The following is a 22,893-nucleotide window of genomic DNA, read 5'->3' on the forward strand; positions in this document are numbered from 1 at the left end:
AAGGCATTGATGTACATCCTGGTTCTGAGGATACTGGCAATGTTGACGATGTTGCAGGTCTTGTTGCAATGATTGCTACTGTTAGAGTTGTTTTGCCTACGATAGAACAAGCTCGTTGGGATGTAAAAGATGTGCAAGCTCATTCATTGATTGCGTTGTTTGTGAAGCACATTATTACTCCTCACATTCGTTCAACGAAATCTGCAAAACAGGCTTGGGATATTTTGACTGGTCTTTATGCAAGTCGCAATGAGGCAAAAATTGCATTGCTGTGTAAAGAGCTGGAGTCGAAGATTATGCATGAGGAAGATGACATAGACACTTTCCTTGCCGGTATCAAGGATATCAATGAGCAACTTATTTTTGCAGGAGAAGTCATTTTAGATAGTTTCCTTGTGCAGACTGTTCTTGATGCCTTGTCAGATTTTTACCAGACTTTTGCTAGTACTTGGAAACGTATGACCCAAGGAAATCCTGAAGTTGTCAAGTTTGATGCATTATGCACACTGTTGTTGCAAGAGTCGCTCTCTAGAAAAAACAGGACTAGACAACGTGCAATAGAACAAGCCTCTATTGCTGCTCAAAGAAAAGGTGGTAATAGTAATGTAGCCACTTCTCATGGTTTTTTGCGTGTCATAAAATCTAATAGTTAACCAACCCAAATGATTTTCTCATATTCAACTGATCATTTAATGTGAGAGAATAAGTGGGAACAAGGGTTAGAATACAGACATGTGCTTACAAATCTATCTCAACACGGGGCCAATGGTAAAGGGGTCCAAATGAGAGATGGTCTGTCAAAGAGCAAGGCTAGCCAGTGGAGCTTAAAATACCTTAGGGTTAGCTTCATTAAATAACTCCAAAGGTTAATGTTAAAAGTCCTTTGACCTTAAGGAAGCTAGGGCCGAGCTTGGGGTGGGAACCCGGCCCAAGCTTGCCAACTAGGGAGCTTGAGGTCCTTGTGGGAACACTACCCAAGCTTGAGGTACTTTGTCATGCTTGTTGACTAAGGTGCTTGAAGGTAAGGTGTTCAAAAAGTCAAATCCAATCCCTACTCCCGAGAGATTCACCATGGAAAACTTATTGAACCACGTAAGTGCAGGGGAGGGGGGTTTTTTTACAAGTTACATAAGCGTATAATTTAGGGGTAGGCCCCCAATCATTTATCTCCCAAGCTTTAAAAAAAAGGGAGGGGGGTATCCTACGTGTGTGTGGGGGGGGGGGGGGGAGAAGTGAGAAAAGGAAAAAATGAGAGGAAGTTTTTATGTTTCAAAATCATGGCTTCCCGAAAGAAGCTCATAGGCCATTTCCATTACATCGGTATCATAGCATTTGGCTTCTCTTTTCTTGCTTAAGAAGAGAGGTCCTTAAGTAGCCTATTAATGGTTGATTTTGTTAATTATATCAGGGTAAGTGGGACTAAGATCTATTATCGAATTTTTTGTGCCCACTATGTGGGATATGGTGCACACCTCGGGAATGTTGGTCTTAATAATGGGGTCTTTTTAGACTTGCCTACGGCTTTATCATTATTGAGCCATAAGAAGTTTGAAAGGAGCTATCCCTCGACAACTCTGCAATATTATACCCACTCCACTACTCTATTATTAACCAATTCAAGCCGTGGGTGTAGATACTTAAGTGCTTATTTTCAAAGGCTAAGAGGAGTAGCAACTAAGGTTTTGAATTGCCAAAGAATACACTAAGTAAACACATAAGTTTAATAATCATGACTGACAATAACCAAGAGAGTAGAATGAACATTGATAACTTTGATTTTGCACATAAAGGTGCTAATGATGATGCCCCCATATTTGTCAATTATCTTGTTACTAGGTTGCAGCAAGCTATGGGCAACCTTGCTTTGCAAGCCGAAGTTACTCAAAAGCTTCGTGCTTATGGGATTTCCCTTCCTCTCCAAGAGGAGAGAGAGCTTAGGAGGCCTTGATGAGACCCCCAAAAGAAGACTCTCTCCCATACGAGAGGAGGAATCCAAAGAACCGGAAAGTAATGAATCCATAAGTTTCTCTGAAGATGTGGCTCCACGAAGAGGACGGTCTAGACAGTCGTCAATTTATCCCAAGAGGAAATGGTCAACCCACAATCCTTCTCCTCGTCACTCTGAAAGGGAAGAGAGGAAACAAAGGAAGAAAAGGGCAAGAAAGAGGTCACCCTCTTCTCCTCCTTCTTCACCTTCCTCCTCTTCCGACGAAAGCTATGGCTATTCTCCTAGAGAATACAAGAGGGGAGGACATTGTAAATCTTACCCTGCATGGCGAAGGTCACAAAAGCTCAAGAGGTTCAAAGAGGGAGGAAAGAGTATCTCTTTTCTCACCTATGATGGAACCTTGGGTGCCACCGACAAAGTATTGGCCTTCATCCAGCAATTTGATGCGGCCTTTGGAGACGAGGGCTTCACGGATTCTTCCAAGGAGACGAGGGCTTCACGGATTCTTCCAAGCTACATCATGTAGCTACGAACTTCCAAAAATCGGCTTGTCAATGGTGGGCTAGCCTTCGTGGCAACGGCGAAGCCCCAAAGATATGGAAAACTCTACGGGTTTCCATCATGAAGCAATTCCTTGCAAGCGATGCAAAAGGACAAAGTGATTATCAAATGGCACAGTTTGAAGCTTCTCTCTCATGAGTCTATCTACAAATATGTAGGAAATTTTTGGGATTTACATCTCAAGGCTACTATCTTTCTAAGGAGAGACTTTGTCGAGCAAAAGCAACAATTCTATGCGGGATTACCTAAAGAGATGGCTAAATACGTCAACTCTCAACAGCTTGGTTCTATCACCGAAGTAATCTACCATGCCATGGTTGCCTCGCGCATCAATTTCTAACAAGGGGCTAGACGGAATGTCAAGCCCATGGAAAACAAAGACAAGAGTGATGCAAAAGGGAAAACCAATGCCCAAAATTTCTCCCAAGGCAATTCCAACAACAACAACAACAATCGGTCCAAGGAGAAGGGAGTTTACAACAGTAAAAGTAAACTCTCTCCTAAAGAGCTTGAAGCTTTTGGCAAGGACCATAAAAAGTGTGGAGAGCAAGGACATGACTATCGTTCTTGTCCCAAGAGAAATGCTCGCAATGAGACTCCTAGAGCTTCAATTATTGAAGCTCCAAAAGAAGATGCATTGCAAAGGATCTCCTCTCTCATATGGTTGGGGAAAGGTAAGGGAGCATGATGCATTTATCTTGTTTGACCCTGGCTCTGTTCACAACTTCATATCAACGGAGTTGGCCACCAAGTTGGACATTCAACCTTTCGAGATGGGAGATATTGTAACTGCTGACACAAATTTCAAGGGACAAGCCTCCGTTACTCCCTTGAATTGGGAAGTTGAGGCTTCATGTCCAAAGCTATGTTGACAAAGAAGACTTTTTCATCTCTCCTCTCTAACATGAGGATTGTATCCTAGGGACAGCATGGTTCAACCGTATGGCTGCCAACATGAAGTTCCCTGAAAGGAGAATCTACTTCACCTACAAGGGAAAGTGCATGTATATAGATGCTACCGAATCTGGTCGTACTATACCACTTATAAATTCACCTGCTTTTGATAAATCAATGAAGAGCTCAGTTTTTGCGTACATGATTTTTGGCAAAGAGTCCCTAAAAGATCCTAACGTTTTATCAAATGTAAATGGTAGGAATCGACTTGTCTAATTTTGTAAAGGGATTCCAAGATAAGTTCATCGATCATATCTCTATGGAGTTACCTCCAAAACGAGGGGATGATGACCATCTAATTGAGCATCTACTAGGAAGCTTACCGCCTAACAAGCCTCCATATCAAGTTTCCCAAGCTCAATAAGAGGAGATCATGAGGCAAGTAAAAGAATTAGTAGACAAAGGGATGGTGAGGCCTAGCTCCTCTCCCTTTTGTTCTCCAGTCTTTTTAGTGCAAAAGAAAGATGGTACATATCGTATGTGTGTGGATTATCGAGCACTAAAACCTTCAATAGGATTGACCTTAAAAGTGGCTATCATCAAATAAGGATAGTGGATGAAGATATCCTAAAGACCGCGTTTCGAACAACGTTCGGTCTTTATAAATATCTAGTCATGCCTTTTGGCTTGACTAATACACCAACCACGTTCAATCGTGTAATGGTGAAAATCTTTAGACCCTACCGCAAATTCACACTAGTGTTCTTTGATGATATCATCATCTACTCCAAGTCCTTGGAGAAACACAAAAACTATCTCCAAGTGATTTTTCAAGCATTGAGGGAGAACAAGCTTTTTCTCAACCAAAAGAAAAGGGAATTTTTCCTTCAAGAGATTGGGGGGGGGGGGGGGGGGGGGGGGGGGAGGGGGGGGCTCTATCAAGATATATGGTTGGGAAGATAGTGAAATGCCACATCACAAGTCCTTATGATAACACACAAAGGATTAATGGGCTAAAGAAATGCAATGTACATTCATCGATGTGGTAAAAAAATCTCAAGCAATGAAGAGGGCAAGGAGGTGTAGCATGCGTGATTACGAAAAGATTGAAAGATTTTACAATGGATGTACAAGATGACAAACACAAACATTATAAATGGATGAAACCTATGATACCAAAAAGATCACCTATTTTTGTGGCATGCAAAGTCACCGGGGGGGGGGGGGGGGGTTCTATAAAGATGCATGGTTGGGAAAATAGTGAAATACCACATCACAAGTTCTTACAATAACACACAAAGGATTAATCGTCGAGAGAAATGCAATGTACATTCATTGAAGTGGTAAAAATCTCAAGCAATGAAAAGGGCAAGGAGGTGTAGCATGCATGATTAAGAAAGGATTGGAAAATTTTATATCAATTGTACAAGATAACAAACACAAATGTTATGTATGCATGAAACCTATGATACCAAAAAGAGCACCTGTTTTTGTGGCATGTAAACTGGGGGGGGGGGGGGGGAGGGGAGGGAGGGGGGGGGGGACATCTATAAAGATGCATGGTTGAGAAGATAGTGAAATACCACATCACAAGTTCTTACAATAACACACACAGGATTAATGGGCAAGAGAAATGTAATGTACATTCATTAAAGTGGTAATAAAATCTCAAGCAATGAAGAGAGAAAGGAGGTGTAGCATGTGTGATTAAGAAAGGATTGAAAGATTTTATATCAATTGTACAAAATGGCAAATACAAACGTTATGGATGAAACCTATGATATCAAAAAGAGCACCCATTTTTGTGGTTTTGTGGCGGACTGACACATTCCTCATCGACATTAGTCCCCTTTTTATGTTTGAATGGATATAGATAAATCATTTGTTGATTTAGAAGAGGACATTGCTCATTTTAAAGGCAAAGGTGGTGTTATTATTTTTAGAAACATGCATGCCAATACAAAAACATTGCTACAATAGTACAACTATACTCATTCCACATAAAAGTACCTTTATGGAGAAGAATCAACGGCTTTACATATAGAAAACACAATGAGGATAGTGTGACTGACTATATGCTACTTAGATAACGAGTTTACACTTGGCCGATGGATTCAAACCTTCAAACCTTATGTTTTGACAAAAAAGTGAAGATTTTTTTATTTTATTTGTGTGGATTTTAAATGACCACCGAAGTATATTGAAATGGTTGACATAAAGTTAAGATAGCAAAGCTCCAACATGAAGCACCATTGAAAACTAGACAGAAAGCCTTCAAAAAAGTTATTTGTTTTTATTCTAAAGAATGCTTTCTATAAAGCATATCAAAGGTGTCAACAAAGGTAGATCATATACAAGAGGTGGCTTGATAAATAATCTTAAAATGATAGCATGTCCTTGATAAAGCTAAATAAGGACAAAGATTACTATCAAAGTTATTTACATTCACACAAGGCACTCATTCGAAAGAAGAGAAGAAGATGGAAAGTCAATTGTGAGTTTGTTTACTAAAAAAAAGCACATGTAGAAGATTTCGGGGAAACCTAAAGAACAAGTGGATTGAGAGTTTTGGTAACTTGAGTCTTATGAATATATACATACACATTGTAAGCAACTATATAAGCAACCAAACACTATCATGTCATGATTCATTGCATGTATGCCCTCTTTTTAAGTATAGGATAAGTTGGTGACACTCGCAAAGCGGGAGATTTTCAAGGTATATACCCAGAAATGATTAAATGGACGAGAGAGACATCATATTGTTGGATATGTGATGTATTCAACCTTGCATTTTTAACATGGTATGCCTTATGACTGTGAAAGGAAAAGATGTAAAGAATATAAATAATTATTGAACTATAATGAAATGATTAAATAGACAAGAGAGACATCACATTGTTGGATATGTGATATACTCAACCTTGTAGTTTAACATGGTATGCCTTATGATTGGAGCACTTGTTGGGTCAAACCTCCGAAGAAAGAAAAAGTTGTAAAGAATGTAAATAACTACTGAAGTATAATGATTTGATGTTTGATGGCGAAGTCATCTAAGTGCATATGGAAATAAAATTGAGTGAATGGGTTGAAAAGAATAGCAAATGTGCAAAAAGACAAGAGGATTTATGTTCACGTCATAGCACCATTGATCATCTTGCCACTCCTTATGCTCTCATGGAGGAAAGCACGTTGAAAGGTAAGCAATAGTTTTATTGCTTTGTGGGCTTCAAAAGAGCCTTTAATATCATTCCACATATCAATTTGTGGAGGATGGAAGAACTACCACGTAAGCCAGTTTATGTTTGTTGTGTTTTACATCTATGAAAACGTGATACGTCAATTGCACATAGGAATTTCAAAATTTTTAGCAAGAAATATTGGGATTAAACAAAGATATTCATTGTCACCAACTCTCTTTGGGGTATGTATTCATCAATTGAAGCAAATGGTACTTGAGTTTATGCAACAAAAAAGCATTGAAGGGGTTACGATTTGCAAATATAATAAATCATCCTTTTGTTGCATATGGATGTTGTAGTACTTCTAGCACATACTTTAGAAGATGCACAAACAAAAGACTTTTGGTTGCATAGTGAGCTGACCGTGAACAAATCCAAAACAGAGGCTATACTTGAGAAAACGAACCATGAGGAGTGCAACCACAAAACACCTAAGTGATTGAGAGCTTTAAGTACCCTCAATTTATTTTTATTTTTATGTTGACATTGTGCTAGAGTCACACATGGATGTAACGCTTTGGTCTCATAGGTTATTTTGAAATTATATTCTCTCTCTCTCTCTCTCTCTCTCTCTCTCTCTCTCTCACACACACACACACACACACACACACAAAAAGAAGAAAGGAAACAAAAACAGAGGCCTTGCTTGATCAAAGTGCCTTCGAAAATAGGCATCGCAAACACACACAAAAAGAAGAAAGAAAACAAAAACAGAGACCTTGCTTGACCAAAGTGCCTTCGAAAATAAACAAGATTTCCAACCTGAAATGCAGGTGGGTTCGTTCCTTCATCTAGGTGGTTGCTCCTAAGTAGGCTGTGTTGCTTTTAATGAGCAAGCACGGCTGCTTGCTCTAATTATAGAGAGTGAAGTGGCAGACATTCCAATGAAGTGTGTGAAAGCGATGCAAATGCATACATGGTTGGTGAACAGATATGTACGATAGAGCACACGTATGTCAGTCAGCAGTCTTGAGAAAAATGTTGCGTTGATTATAAATCTAGGAGGGTGAAGGAATTAGGAGACTAAACGAGAAAAGAAAAGTGTATCCGTTATGCACCTTCACCGCTCATATAGAATTCCATTGGCTTATTTTCTTTGCATGTGTGCTTATTCCTCAAGCTCAACCTGTTATCTGTCTACAAGAAGTAAAATCTAGAACATGTCATGCCCTTGCTCCTTATGGACATCATGCATTCTCAGATGATCATTAACCACATGAAGCCTCGCGTTTTCAAATCCAACTCATCTCTGTCTAGTCCTGTCATATCAATGCAAAGGGAAGTTGGTAGAGAATTTGCAAATCCAGCAGCTTGCTCAACTTCAGGTGCAGTTAGGCTGCAATCCCATCAGCACAAGCAACCAAAAAACTCCATGGGTCACATCCTCCAAGCAGAATGGTCATATCACTGCTCAGTACTTCCTCAACGATCCGATCAACAGTAACATAACCCTCCATCACAATTTTGTAGACCATTAGAACTCTTCAAGAAGACCTGTTCCGCCATACGAAATCCCAGCAGCATCAGCATATCCTTCACACTATGGATAAGAACGACAGTTTAGAATGGTCTTTTGATTCAGCAAAGCTATGGGAAGCTGCATTCGAAGCTTAAACTACACTTCTTCTGTCCGTGCTCAAGAACCTCAGTTCCTTGCATGCCTGATCTGATCCAGTGAAGCAAACATTGTTTCAGAGGAGCTTCTAAACACAATATGAACCATCTTTGTGTAGGCGAATTTCCTCACAATGCATCTAACATACAAAACTTACCAAAAAAATCGATCAAGTCATGCCCTTTGACAAACAGCTAGAAACCCTTTCTATTACAGCTTTTCCTGATTTCGTCGATCTCTTTTTTTTGTTTCTGGACAATTGCATAATAGATGTTACAACACAAGTGAAACAATCATGTATCTTCTGTAATGTCAAGGGGAAAAAAGAAGGAAAAGGTGCACGGGGGATTGGGATTGGGGTTTTGGGGGGGGTGGATTTGCTGTGAACCTCAAACAGCTCTGCTTGACATGTCTCAGTGATTTCTTGTAGCCACCTCCATTCCATAGCCATCTCATACTCGATTGTATTTGGTTGAGAAGAATGGGAAGTAGAGACTGCCTTTTTCTGCAGAATGACAAGCTTAGAATGGCACCATGAACAGCTAATACTAAGTTAACAAAAAGCACTGAATAATTTCTAAGCTGAACTAATGCAAACAAATCTAAACACAAGGACAAAAAAAATAATGTAGAGTAGGGATAGAACTAGGCAGACAGATGCGCCAAGTGGCAGCCGAGCACTGGTTAAAGTCCAACCAGTGCCTACTCTTTCGATCTGACAAAAAGTTTAATATTTGAGAATGGCACAAACTGCACTTTCAATTTGAAGAAAAGAGTCAGCAAAGTTCCTGTCTTCACCCAGCTCATATTCAAAATCAACACATCAGCATACAAAGAAACAAACGTAATACATATAATTTTGTAATAAAAGACATGTATCACAGGATCCTCCACTGAGAAAAAATGTGTTCTATTTTTGGAGTGCAGGAGAATCATTCTGGATCATAGGACCCTTCACTCAAACGATGTGAATATGCTTTAAGAAACCCACTAGAAAACCTTCTGTAATTGAACTCCTCCTTTGCTTCTTGTTCCTTTCGCATATCTTGATTCTTCAATGCACCGCTACAGCAGCTCAAGTCCTCAAGGTCTTTCTTCGTCAAATGAAGCTTATAAAAGGCAGGCTGGAGGAAGAAACAGACTAACAAATATGTATCAAAGCTCTCGATTCACAACTGTGCCAACCTCTGAGATGAAGTGGAAGGAAAAATATTTGAACTGCATAATGTATCCATCGAAGTTTCCGTACGCTGTACGAATGCCCATATCGTCGTACTGTATATCTTCGTATGGCCATACTTACACAAATACGGTCCAGCCTTTTTTCAAAATTTTGCAGCCTGTACCTTGAGGCTTTGGTCTTTGTGCCCAATCCCTAGGTCATTTTTCATAAGTTTATTAGGCCCTTTAATCTTAGACCTAGGTATAGTCCTAAGACATGAGGTAATTTGCACATGTTTTTTTATGGTTTTAAAGAGTTGTTTTTTTAAAACACACAGTATTTATCCTAAGCGTATGATATAATTTGAAATACACCATATTTTCCCTTACAAAACCGTACAGTGACAACCCTGAATATAACTTCCTTCACAAAGATCAAGCATTTCGCAGTTTTGGACCTTTTTTTCCTTGGGGTGCGTTGGAGAATTTAGAACTCCTACCGTCCTTTGGAGAGTCCAAGCAATCTTGTTGTGTACACAATGTCACCCGCAGTAACTGCTGACGTTGCTCATGAAAGTGAAAGTTAAGCCAGCCTTGCGATCCATTCTTTGCAATAAATGGATGAGATTTGCAGTCATTAGTGCGGTGCAGAATTGACTCTGAATCAAACCATGTGAAAATGCTGAACTACCATAAAACAATGTGACATTGTGTTTCAAAGAGAAGATGTGCATCAAGCATGGTCCTTCCACATGAAATAATGTAACAGTTGTTGATCAAGCCATTTTCAGGCCATACAAATAACCAAGACAACAAGCAAATAAAAGATCTTCTCAGAAATACACCAGATTACATACATAGTCGTCAGCGCCCAGGTTCCTGCTCAGCCTGAGTTTATCCAATGCTAGATGGCCTGGAAATCTCATTAAATTAGATATTTCTTTGAACTTGGTTGCAATTACGGGCCTGCTTGAGTACAAACGATATGATAAGAGCTCTCACAAATGGCCAAAACATATGCTGCAGGACAAGAGTGGAAAGGCTCACCTCTTGTTGCTTGCCAGAACCAGGCATTTTATCTCCATCTCCTGCAGAGCATTATCTGCAAGCAATCTGCTATCAAAAATTGCCAAGGCTTGACCTGAAAAAGCAAAAACGTGTCATTGTTTAACATCTAAAAGAAATAACACATCTGTTTGAGATCTGTTTTTGCAGCACATTACCATAAGGACATATTGTTTCTTGAGGTATGACCCGTACATCTGAGACACCTTGAAGAATATGTTTCAGCATTTCCTGGAAAACCATCCGTTTTCTTGATTATTCTATGTAGCCCATTTTACAAAAAGACTCCAGCTGTACAAATATTTTCCCAATCAATTAGTGACTGTATGAGGATTTTCCATGACAACTTTACTGCAGAACCTCTACTAATCAGGAGTGGGAAGGGGCGGGAGGGGGGGGAGGAAGAGTACAACAACGTCTATAAATGGCCAATGCAAGATCTAGTGTGACATGCGCGAGAAAATTGAAAGAACTGAACAAACTGAAGAGAGAGAGAGACAACACAGCACGGTAAAGTTCCGTGCCCAGAGAGACTAGACCCAAAGACACGCGCCCCTTCTCGGTATTTCTTTATTATTATGCTTCACAATGTACAATGTCCGAGGGTCCTCTTCTCTCAGCAGTGCTCCCAAGCAAATCTATGAGAGAGAGGCCCTGGCAATTTATTTATAGGCCCTGAGGCTTCAAAAAGCAGTTTACATGAAAAGCGTCAAGTCTAAAAGCATCCTACCCCAAAAGCTGGCACCATAAACTCCCATCGGAAATCGCCGAAATCCGTACAGCCTGCCAGTCAACACCGCAAATCCTGGGTGTCCGTACAACTGCCACGTCATCAGCCTTCTACACAATTTTGGGGGTCAGCTTTATGTTACAAAGGTTTTTACGCCCCTTGGCCTGGGGTACCGTAAGTTGGTACAGCTTATAAAATCGATGATCTTTAATTTTAGGTCTCTCAGGTAGGCTCTATAAGTTGGCAAAACTTCTTTTGCATCTTTCACTAGGGTTCGGACCCCTCTCTGTCCGGAGTCCGTCATTTAGGTCATGCCACATCATCACTTTAAGACATACCCCCGTCATGAAAGAATTGTAATCTCCCTCGATTATGCCTGCAAAAAAGACATAGAACAAAATCTATATATACCTAGAGTGAATATACATAGAGCAAATCTAGTTCAGTAGACATTGAATCTAGGTACCGACGTACTAAACCACATTTATCTAGCACTTGCACGAAGACGACAGTCACTTAACATTCACATCACTATCAACGTCGAGATCTTAGATGAGAATCATGATCATTGCAGCTTTATTTAGCAAAATCATAGAACAAAATCTAGTTCAGTAGACATTGAATCTAGGTACCGACGTACTAAACCACATTCATCCAAAGCCGGGTAGTTCCCGAACTTGACTAAATACCGGCATGTCATCTTACCTTTCACTTTCCTTTTCTTGTGAGCCAGGACCTGTCTTGGAATGAGAATCTCTTCTGTCTCTTCCACCTTGGGCTGCTCCTCTGGCTCCCTGTCCACTCGCACTTCATCTTTGAAAGGTCTCAGTAGACTCACATGAAATGCATTGTGAATCTTCCAAGTATTTGGTAACTTCAGTCTGAAGGAAGCATCAATTATCTTCTCCTGAATCTGGAAAGGGCCATAGTATCTATCACAAAGTGATGATGTGGCATGACCTAACGGATGGACTCCGGACGGAGAGGGGTCCAAACCCTAGTGAAAGATGTAGAAGAAGTTTTACCAACTTACAGAGCCTATCCGAGAGGCCTAGAATTGAAGATCATCAATTTTATAAGTTGTGCCAACTTATGGTACCCCAGCCAAGGGGCCTAAAAACCCTTTTTAAAATAAAGTTGACCCCCAAAACTGCATAGAAGGAATGATGACGTGGCAACTATACATACACTCGCAAATCGCACTGATGACATGGCAGGTTGTACGGACATCCGCATTCTACGCTAATGAAGTGGCAAGCCGTACGGATTTTCGCAAAACATGCTGGCAGCTCTAGCGCTAGCTTTTGGCGCAAGATGCTTTTCGACTTGAGGCTTTTCATGTACTGCTTTTGGCCAAGGGCCTTGATAAGAATTGCCAGGGCCTCTCTCCCACAGATTTGCTTGGGAGCACTGCTGAGAGAAGAGGACCCTCTGACATTGTACTTTGTGGAGCATAATAATAAACAAATACCAAGAAGGGGCGGTCCTTGGGGCCAGTCTCTCTGAGCGCCCACGGAACTTCGTCGTGCCGTGTCGTCTCTTTTTCATTTTTGTTCAGTTCTTTCAGTTTCTTGCATGTGTTGCACTAGATCTTCGGCTTGGAGTGTCCAAGTCTTACAATAATATTAGAGCTCGAACAATTCTTGTTCTATAAAGGATCCGATCCCTTTTACTTGCAGCACACATGGATTCAGTTGATTAATCCCGCCATGAAGAAACTGTGGCACCCGACCACTCAGGTTCGGGAGAGAATAATGGAGATTCAAACGGACATCGACCAACTTCTGAAGATTCGAAACAGTATGGCCCGCCGTCTCCACCTACCGAATATGAAAGAATGGAGATGCAGCGTCAACAACAGGTCGACGCCTCTGCTAAACAGATGCTCTAGTATTCCAAGGATCCCTAGTATATGATTTTTTTTTATCAAGTGCCCACTTGACGAGATGCATTCTTGATGGCGTACTGCCATCCGTTCACCTATGAAGTCAGCTTTGAAGAAGACGACTACCCCTGGAACACCAACTCAGAAGTTATACTCAGAAAATGAATTCGTGGAAGCAGTAGAATGGCGAGTCAATAGACTCATGAAGACCAAGAGGCAATCGCGGAAACTAAATCGAGCAACAGACTATCCAAGCTACTTTTGAGAATGCCCGAAAGGCAAAGAAACGTGTGAGATTGAGGGTGTTTCCAATTCATCCTCATCCTCTTCTAACAGCTCGAACAATTCTTTTTCCTATGATTCTAGCGATGAGGATAGAAAGAGCAAGAAGAGGAGAAACACAGAGACATAGCAAACGCAAGAAGAGCCGATCCCGTAGAAGATCTCGGAAGTATTTTGATGGATTCTTCCTCCTCTAAAAGTTTGGATTCTGATGAGCCAATGTTTTCAACTAAGAGGAAGTACATATACAAAGCCAACCAGTACGACTTTCTCAAGGATAAGGGCAAGAAGCCCAAAGATTTCAAGTGGGCAAGCAAAAAAGTTTGATACATTCTTCCGCTTTAAACAGTGCGCAGAATACTACAAACAGGATAAATGTTACGATCGTGGGGAACAGGGGTATGTACTTGCTAGGTGTCCGAATCTTAGCCAAGGCTCTGAGTTTGAGAATTCAGCCGCTACTTGAGAGCATTAAACATGGGACCTAGACAGGTTTTGTCAAGGAAGGCAATAACATCTTCACCTTTTGGGAGGCTTTAATATAACCGGCCTATACAACGTAGAGGGCGGTACTATTTCAATTACCTGCTTACTTTACACAGAGCACTGTGAAGAAAAGAGAACACAGTTGCGTCCAATGATTAGAATGTTACTGCGCACACGAGACCGACACCCTGTAGGCCCCAAATTGGCACCCCTTTCCGTATTTCTTCATTCAATTAGCAGTTGACAATCCATACACTTAGGCCTAACTCTCACAAAGCTGTCGAAACCTGCAAGGGCTGAAAACGCAGGTTTCCGACCTGATTTTGGCAACATAACCGTGCTAGAACCCCTATAGGTCAAAAACACCTAAGACAGATTCTCTCGCAATTTAGAAGCTTTCTGGTGAGCTGTAACAGAATTTTAGCGTGCTATAATCCTCTGTTTTTCTACTATTGGGTGCCCAAAACCCTGTAAGCGCATCCCAAAGCTTTCACGGAGCTCCCTTGGTGTTCCCTTGCAGTTTAGGTGCAAAACCCTAAACCTGCAAAAAAAAAACACAGCAGGCTGTAATTCTCTGTTTCGGATCGTTTTTAGTGGAGAGAACACGCCTACGCATGTCCCAAGGGCTCCCACACGCAATGGGACAGTTCCCTTGTGAATTGGACAAGTTTTCACGCGAGAAAATTCTCCAAACTCGCAATCTTTCGCAATGGAACTGTGCGTACTTGTGGGGGATTAGCAATTAGCTAACCCGGTTCCTGTTCATAAGGCTCTTGCCTTGGCAAATACGCATAAACCCCCAGAACTCTACATATTTATTTGAGTAGCCAAACTAGTGGGGCATTACCATATGTGCCAAAGGGGAGAGAGAGATGCACGAGAGCAAATCATCACGCTACATGAGACAGAGGAGAAGGCAAGCTTTCCATTAAAGCTGTAGACCTGCACCCACTACTCACACACACACACTCTAGGTCACTTGTGAAGGTCAAATCAGTCCCCCAGCCTCATTTGGGCGCCTCCTCTTGCTGAGGTATCCTGTAGGTTGCTCTCCTTCTGCCAAGTGTCCAGTTTACACCTTTGAGTTAATTCCCTGATTCCCACTCACTTATAAAATCATCGCGCTAGATGAGACAAAGAAGAAGGCAAGCTTTCCATTAAAGCTGTAAACCTGCACCCACTACTCACACACACTCTAGGTCACTTGTGAAGGTCAAATCAGCCCCCAGCCTCATTTGGGCGCCTCCTCTTGCTGAGGTATCCTGTAGGTTGCTGTCCTTCTGCCAAGTGTCCAGGTTACACCTTTGAGTTGATTCCCTGATTCCCACTCACTTATAAAGTTGTGACTTTCCGAGTGGCCCAGATTTCATTTGGGGCACACAGGCTTCCATACTCATGGAATTCAATGCTAACTGGCCCGACCAATCCTAGACCGACCCACCTAGACTCCCGCTGTGAGAAACACGTTCGGCCACAACCGATTCACACTGGCCATGCAATGTCCACTTGCACCTTTTCAAGGGTTGTGGGGAAAACAAGCCAAAATAAAAAGAATAAAAATATGTAGTACATATTTAAAGAAAACAACAGGAAAAATACACCTCCTGGTGACATTCAACCCTTGCATGCCTTCGAGGAGAGGACCTTGCGGGAGCATTTGTGAGACCGAAAGGCATCACCAAATACTCGTACAATCCAAAGGACGTCCTAAACGCGGTCTTGTATACATCTCTAGGAGCAATTGTGATGTGATGCTACTAGCCACTTTTCAAGTCGATTCTACTGAAACATGCAGAATTATGTAGCCTATCCTCTATATCATCGATCTTGGGTATTGAAAACAGATGGGCCTTCACAAGTGCGGGAGCATTTGTGAGGCCGAAAGAAAATTCTCCAAACTCGTAATCTTTCGCGATGGAATTGTGCGTACCTGTGGGGGGATTAGCAGTTAGCTAACCCAATTCCTGTTCAGAAGGCTCTTGCCTTGGCAAATACGCGTAAACCCCCAGAACTGTACATATTAATCTGAGTAGCCTAACTAGTGAAGCATTACCATATGTGCCAAAGGGGAGAGAGAGATGCACGAGAGCAAATCATCGCGCTAAGTGAGACAGAAGTGCACGAGAATAATCTTCTTCACATTAATGACTAGTCTGTTCTTACGTAACTCATTGAAATCTGCAGTCAAGTGGTCCCTATGCTCCTCTTCGGACTTTGAGTAAACAATCATGTCATCAAAGAAGGTACCCACGAAGTTTAATGGTTGAAATTCAAAAGGCTTTTTATTTCTTCTCGGGAGAACGAGATATACGAACCGCTTGGAATCATCTTCGGCTGACCAAGGGAGATTCTTTGGACGGTTATTGCAAGAGATTTTGGAACCCTTTTTTTTTACCAACCTCTTCATTTATGAAGGTCTTGTTTAAGGAGCAGATTGAGCGGTTTAGCTGCGGACTTCCTACAGAGATCTAAGATCACTGCTTAGAACAAAAGTTAGATTCTATTCAAGAACTAATGAGTCATGCGAAACAGAGTCTTGCCATACATTTAGGCAGTCTGCTTATCCCACAAATGAGATCATGACACAGAGAGCCGAACAGACTTCTTAAAATGAAAGTAGAAAGAAGAAGAGAACCCAAGAAAAGAAAAATAGGATGCACGACCCAGGCTCACTCTTCGGGAGAGAGCCAACTACATCAAAGAGGGGAAGTGTTTTGGATGCCGGGACCTGGGCACATCTCCGCGAAGTGCCCTAGGAAGGCACAGAAAGAAAATGATGAAGAAAGGCTAGAGAGTTCGAAAGCAGCTGAGAAACATGGACGAAAAGGCAAGATGAAAGCAGGATTGGTTCCAGATTACATGGGTACTGACCCAAGCACGATTGATGAGAGTACAGAACTCTGCCGAGCTTGGGGCAAAGTGAAAGATCAAGAAGCCTTGATTTTCTTTGATGGAGCAGCCAAGGCCAACTTCATTTCACTTGAATTGGCGACGCAGCTCGAGATTACACCCGATCGGATGGGACCACAAGCAAAGGTAGTTCTAGCGGCACCCGGCAGGGATGTGGCCATTACACCTATCATTGGCAAACTTCGGTTGCATTGTCAGGGGTATTTGGGGCACGAGGACTTCTCCATAATGCCCTTGGAAGGTTGTGATGTTCTCCTGGGAGTCCCTTGGTACCATAAGAGCAACGTCGGTGGCCGATTATCGGGTGAAGAAAGCGATATTGACTACTAAAAAGGCCGAACCATTGTACTTGATGTGAAACTTAAGGGAGAGTTTGTCCCTATTGTATCGGCTTCGGCTGTTTCAAAATTAATGAAATCCAGTCTGTTTGTTTACTTGATCTTTTTGAAAGAGTTGAATGATGAACATAGGACAAATATGTCTAAACTTGATAAAGAACCGCAAGATTTTCTTCACACTCATGCCGATTGCTTTTGTGAGGGCCTGCCAGAGGCGAGTTACCACCAACTCGTCTTGAGGATCATACCATTGATTTGATACCTGGAAGCACACCACCAAACTGGCCACCTTACTGTGTGAGCCGAGCCCAGAATGAAGAGATTATGAACAAAGTTAAAGACCTCTTGGAAAAGGGACTTATGTAGCCGAGTACTTCCCCTTACTGCTCTCCGGTGTTGTTGGTTTTGAAGAAAGACGGATCTTAGAGAATGTGCATTGACTATAGAGCTCTCAACAAAATCAGCATCAAGAACAGATTTCCGATTCCTAGGATCGATGATATTCTAGACCGGCTACAGGGATCCTCTTGTTTTAGCAGGATAGATTTGAAGAGCGGATATCATCAGATCCGAATCGTGCCGAAAGATACAGCTTTTCGGACGACCTTCGGTTTATTCGAGTTTTTGGTGATGCCTTTTGGCTTTACCAATGCTTCAGCGATCTTTAACCAAATGATGGACAAGATTTTCAAAGAGTATAAATCTTTTGTTGGCACTTTCTTTGATGACATTATTGTCTTCTCTAAGGATGAGGCAGAACATAGAGAACATCTGCTACAGGTCTTTCAGGCATTGCAAGATCACAAGTTGGTGATTAATGCAAAGAGTAGTGAATTTTTCGTACCAAAGATATACTTTTTGGCACACATTGTCTCAGTAGTAGGAGTGCAGATGGACCCGGCCAAGATTGAGACTATACGTGATTGGTCTGATTTGAAGAATGTCCATGAAGTTAGAAGCTTCTTGGGCTTATGTTCTTACTACCGGTGGCTCATTAGAAAGTTTGCAGAGGTTGCTTCCAGTCCCTTTCTCGTGGGGACCCACAGAGGTGACTGCCTTTCAGACATTGAAAGAGAAAGTGACTACAGGACCAGTTTTGACTTTGCCGGATTTGCAGAAGTCATTCGAAGTATATTGTGATGCTTGCCATCGTAGTCTGGGTGCAGTCTTAATGCAAGAAGGGCATGTCATTGCCTACGAGAGCCGATTGTTTTCAAGGCCGTAATTGACAGCGCAGATATATGAGAAAGAGCTTTAGTGGTTATCCATGCTCTTACTGAGTGGCAACATTACCTACTCAGAGCCGATTTTAAGGTCTTTACAGATTACTAGAATTTATGCTACTTCTTGTCACACAAGCAACTATCGGAAAACCTCATGCGGTGGGCGAACATCTTGTCACAGTTTCACTTCCAGATTGTCCATGTGTAGGGGCAAAAGAACTTGGTGGCAGATGCTTTGTCCCGGAAGCCATTGGTTCTGGCTTTTCCACGATACACCATAGAAGCTTCTAGGATATGATCGATCAGTATGCAACAAATACAGATTTTGCTAATATTTTCAGTCGAATACAGAATGGGGAAGTAGTAGCGGGTTGTATTCGAGATGGCTACTAAATGAAGAAAACGGTGTTGTGCGTTACACAGCCGTTGAGGAAAAAGGCCGAATGCCACTGTCCACCATTTACGGGTCACCGCGGCATTGATACCACCTTGAAAGGTGTAGAGCGATACTTCTTTTGACTGAGACTCAAGAAGGACGTGGACGATTTTGTACATAGTTGCTTGTTATGCCTGAATGTCAAGTTTAACAGGCATAGAGCACATGGATTGTTACAGCCTTTACCCAATCTCACCCGCCCTTGTGAAAGTATTGCAATGGATTTCATTTTTGATCTCCCAAGGACACAGAGTAGGCACGATGGTATCTGGATTGTTACAGACAGATTTAGCAAGCAAGCTCATTTTATTCAAGTGAAGAAAACAGTCAAGCCGGATCATTTAGTAAGACTGTTCATTGCCCATATATTCAGATTACATGGCATGCCTGAGACAATAGTCTCTGACAGAGATCTCCGATTCACGAGTTTGTTTTGGAAGGCTATTTGGGAGAACATTGACAAACGGTTGCAGTTCTCATCATCTTTCCACCCGCAGACTGATGGGCAATCTGAAATTGCAAATTCAATTGTACTGGATTTATTGAAGTCTTACATTTCGGATTAGAAGACTCAATGGGAGAAGTATTTGCCCTTGGTGGAATTTGCCTACAATAACACGATTCACTCTTCGATGGGGAAGGCACCATTTGAGATTATTGAAGGTGCTCCGAAGGTTCCACCCTTCTTAAGCACGAAAGATAAGATTTTTGAAGCCGACCAGTACACGAGGGACTTGGACACAACTTTTGCCAAGGTCCGGATGGCTTTAGAGAAATCCAAGGAAAGACACAAAAAGGCACCAGATCGACATCGTTGCGATTTGAAATTAAAGAAGAACGATTGGGTGCTCTTACGTTTTGAGAAGGCACACCTGAAATAGAGAAAGGGAAAGGAGCGGCTTTTTCCAAAGCTTAGCATGAGATACTATGGACCTTTCTAGATAAAAGAAAAGATAAATGATGTCTCCTTTAGACTGAAGCTGCCCGATACTTGGAGGATTCACAATGCTTTTCATGTGAGTCTCCTGAAGCCTTTTAAAGGCGATGTGCCTGATGATTGGGAGCCAAATGAGCAACCCGAAGTGGAAGAAAACGAGAAGATACTCGTTCCAGAACAGATGTTGGCACATAAAGATAGAAAGATAAAAGGTAAAGCGATAAGACGGTTCTTGGTTAAATTCAAGAACTATCCCGCATTGGATGCAAAGTGGATGAAGGAGGACTTGGCAGATACTCCTCAGATTATGAATCTTTATCTTGAAGCATTCGGTTTAGCATAGTCTACTTCGATGAACCCCGATTTCAGCATGGGCGAATCTAGTGCAGTGGGTATGCACAAGAGGGGAGTCACTCCACTCCTTTGTCAACAGATTGCCCCAATACCTTGATTTGATACAGAGTCATTGATATCCCTTTAGGTTTCAAAGATACTCCTAAGCTAACAGTATTCTGTTGTATGACTTTATGAACTGGAATTCCTGATAATGAAAATGAAACTGATTGATTTATACTCGACTTGTTTGAGTGCATGAACTGATAGACAAAATGATTGCAGCATTTCAGTTTGATAAATCTGTATAGACATGATTGCAATAAGGATTAGTCAATTGGGCATCTAAGAGGTCCCGATTGAATCTAGATGCGATTGCTAAATACGTTTCCAACTAATCATGGTCTGAGATTGGAATGACTGTTGAATGTGATTTGTCATGTGATGTCTTGTGATGTGACTGTCAATTGGTACATGTGCTAGATGTGTTGTTTCTAGTGCGTCGGTACTAACAGTCGGTGTCTGCTAAGACAATTTATGGCCTCCGCCTGTTTTGCAGGCGTAATCGAGGGCGATTACAATGCTTTCAAGAGGGGGGTATATCACAGACTGGTGACATGGCATGGCCTGGACATGGGGCAACAGAGCACCCCCACACAAACACCCCCCGGAAAAGCAGGCCCGTCAAATGCGCCGATAGGCTAGTACAGACTCCGTGAATTGCGGCAGATTTTGCGACGCAAAACGCGAAAGCTGCTGACATGGCATTTGTGTACGGAAAGCTGCTTTTTACGCTGCTGAATTCTACACAAGGCATTTTGAGAAGCTTTTGGACTCAATTGCTTTATTTTGAAAAGCTTGAGAGCTTTTGGATTATTGCTTTTGGGGCTCTCCTTTTGGGCATTCCTTGTAACTTATAGATAAGTGGGCAGGGCCCTCACAACTCAAAGCATCTGGATGCGGAGTTTGAGAGTGAGAACCCTCCCACTCTCTTGTACTTTGACTCGGATTACAAAAAGAAATACCGAAAGGGGCCAATATCTCTAGGCATGGAACTCCGCCGGGCCGTGTCGAATCAACTGTGAATTGTGGACTGTTTTGAAGTGAATCTCTACTGAGTCGCGGTAGAATCTTGACTTGGAGTGTCCAAGTTTGTTACATAGAGTATCTTTATTGCTAGGGAGAAGTCTACAATCAGACTCCATGGTACTTGGAAGCCTCGGCTTCCTATTCTCAGGGCAAAACCTTATTCTAAGGAACTTCCGTTGCTTATTCTGAATCCTCGAGAACCAAGGTTCTTGCCTCTGGATTTCACCTTCTAGACTCGGGGCATGGCATCCCTACAACTCTTTTCCGACCCTATTCCCAGAGTCCTCTTCGCGCAACAGAGATCTTAACATCAACTCTGTTTTCCTGGACGCGAAGTCCCTTGGGAATCTCAACTCCTTGATTCCAACTCCAGAGTCTTACCACTCTCAGATTCGTGGATCTACTCCCAAATGTTGGGTACGAAATAAACCCTTGGGCTGATCTGGCTCTAGTGCCTTATAGCACTTTTTCTCCTGTAGAGGCTCATGCCCTCCTCTGCCCTACTCCCTCGCAAAGAGGAAGTGCTCGTGCAAACAAACACTCAACGATCAAAACATGAAAACGTTACCTTTTAAGTCTCGACACTCGGAACACAACTCGGTTCTTGAATAAGCAACTTCCCAGAAGAGATCTTTACACAAAGAACCTTCTTTTCCAATCCTACACAGAGAAGAGGTGTGCTCTCGAAATCCTTCTCGTAAATCAGCTCCGTCTACGACTTTCGTAGGCTGAAAACAGAGAAAAACTGTCTACGACTTTCGTAGGCTGAAAACAGAGAAAAACTGTAACTTGTCGCCACGGAAACAATCTTTGTTAGCACTTCTTTGTGATGGAACTTGCTTGACACGTGACACATCCAACCCTATGTGTCCGTGGACAAGCTACACCATGATCAGGGTTCAGTCAGTCTAGATTAGAAGTGATCTGGCACTTTTGTGAGTCTATTCGTAGACCGTGCATGCCCAGTCACTTGGTGTAGATGCATATCCTCTGGTTGCACACAGCATGATCATCAATATTCCCATCAGAATCCATTAGAATCAGTTAGGGGAATTTTCCGGTGATTTTAGCCAATTTTTTGTATTTTCACTTATTACTTTTAAGTGACTTCCCAACAAAAGTAGGTAGGGCAATTTTGCTAAGAAAATATATAAGCAAACCCAAGTTAGCACTTTCTGGCAGAAGAGGCAGCAGTAGCTTCCCGCTCAACAGGCATTCTTCTCAGCAAGAACCCTCAAGCGCCAAGCTTCCCATAGCCTAGCGTTTTTGGACATCCTCAGCACTTCCCCATCCCTAAAGTTTTGCAGATTTGCTTGATCGCCACAGATACTCAGCCTAGCGTTTTCAGTTGACATAGCCAAGACCTCCACAGCCCTGGCATTTTCAGCCATGATCGCCAGCAATCCCATATTTGCATAGCGTTTTCACAACGCTAGCAGGCAGCCCAACGTTTTTGGTTTTCAGCCATAAATGCAGCAGGTACAGCAGCGTTTTCAGCATCCCCCACCGTAGCAGATTCAGCCCTAGAAGCATGCAAAAGATCTCCATTTTCAGCCCTTGAAAACGCAGCCAAAACAGTCATTTTCAGCCGCCGAAACAGCTGCCAAATTCAGCATTTAGAAGACCACAGATTTCAGCCCTAAAGTCGTCGTCGTCGTCGGCATAGTCCCAAGTTGCATCAGTCCTTTGCATACGCATTGTACCACTTTGTGCAATCAATAGTAGACCACTCTCGCCGACGAGAGTGGGGCCTTCGAA

The 22,893-nt window shown here is 42.1% G+C and overlaps 1 protein-coding gene across 5 annotated transcripts in view; it reads right to left on the reverse strand.

Annotated features, from left to right (window-relative positions):
- Window positions 1-7,614: 7,614 nt before the first annotated feature.
- LOC147431873 (protein ANTI-SILENCING 1-like) overlaps window positions 7,615-22,893 on the reverse strand; it is a 54,392-nt gene continuing 39,113 nt past the window's right edge. For 2 of the 5 annotated variants that reach the window (XM_086494343.1, XM_086494341.1), the window contains 6 exons: window positions 10,645-10,717; window positions 10,469-10,562; window positions 10,279-10,387; window positions 8,649-8,765; window positions 8,418-8,511; window positions 7,615-8,311 (listed from right to left, as the gene is read on the reverse strand). In XM_086494343.1, the coding sequence (XP_086350469.1) occupies window positions 8,455-8,511; window positions 8,649-8,765; window positions 10,279-10,387; window positions 10,469-10,562; window positions 10,645-10,717 (450 nt within the window). In that variant the 3' untranslated portion in view covers window positions 7,615-8,311; window positions 8,418-8,454. Of the gene's footprint in view, window positions 8,312-8,417; window positions 8,512-8,648; window positions 10,081-10,278; window positions 10,388-10,468; window positions 10,563-10,644; window positions 10,718-22,893 lie in introns of those variants that run through there. The other 3 variants (XM_086494342.1, XM_086494345.1, XM_086494344.1) reach the window with 3 other exon arrangements.

This window comes from Adiantum capillus-veneris, chromosome 21 (assembly GCF_014529385.1).
Source record: "Adiantum capillus-veneris isolate H3 chromosome 21, ASM1452938v2, whole genome shotgun sequence".
Lineage (NCBI taxonomy): Eukaryota > Viridiplantae > Streptophyta > Polypodiopsida > Polypodiales > Pteridaceae > Adiantum > Adiantum capillus-veneris.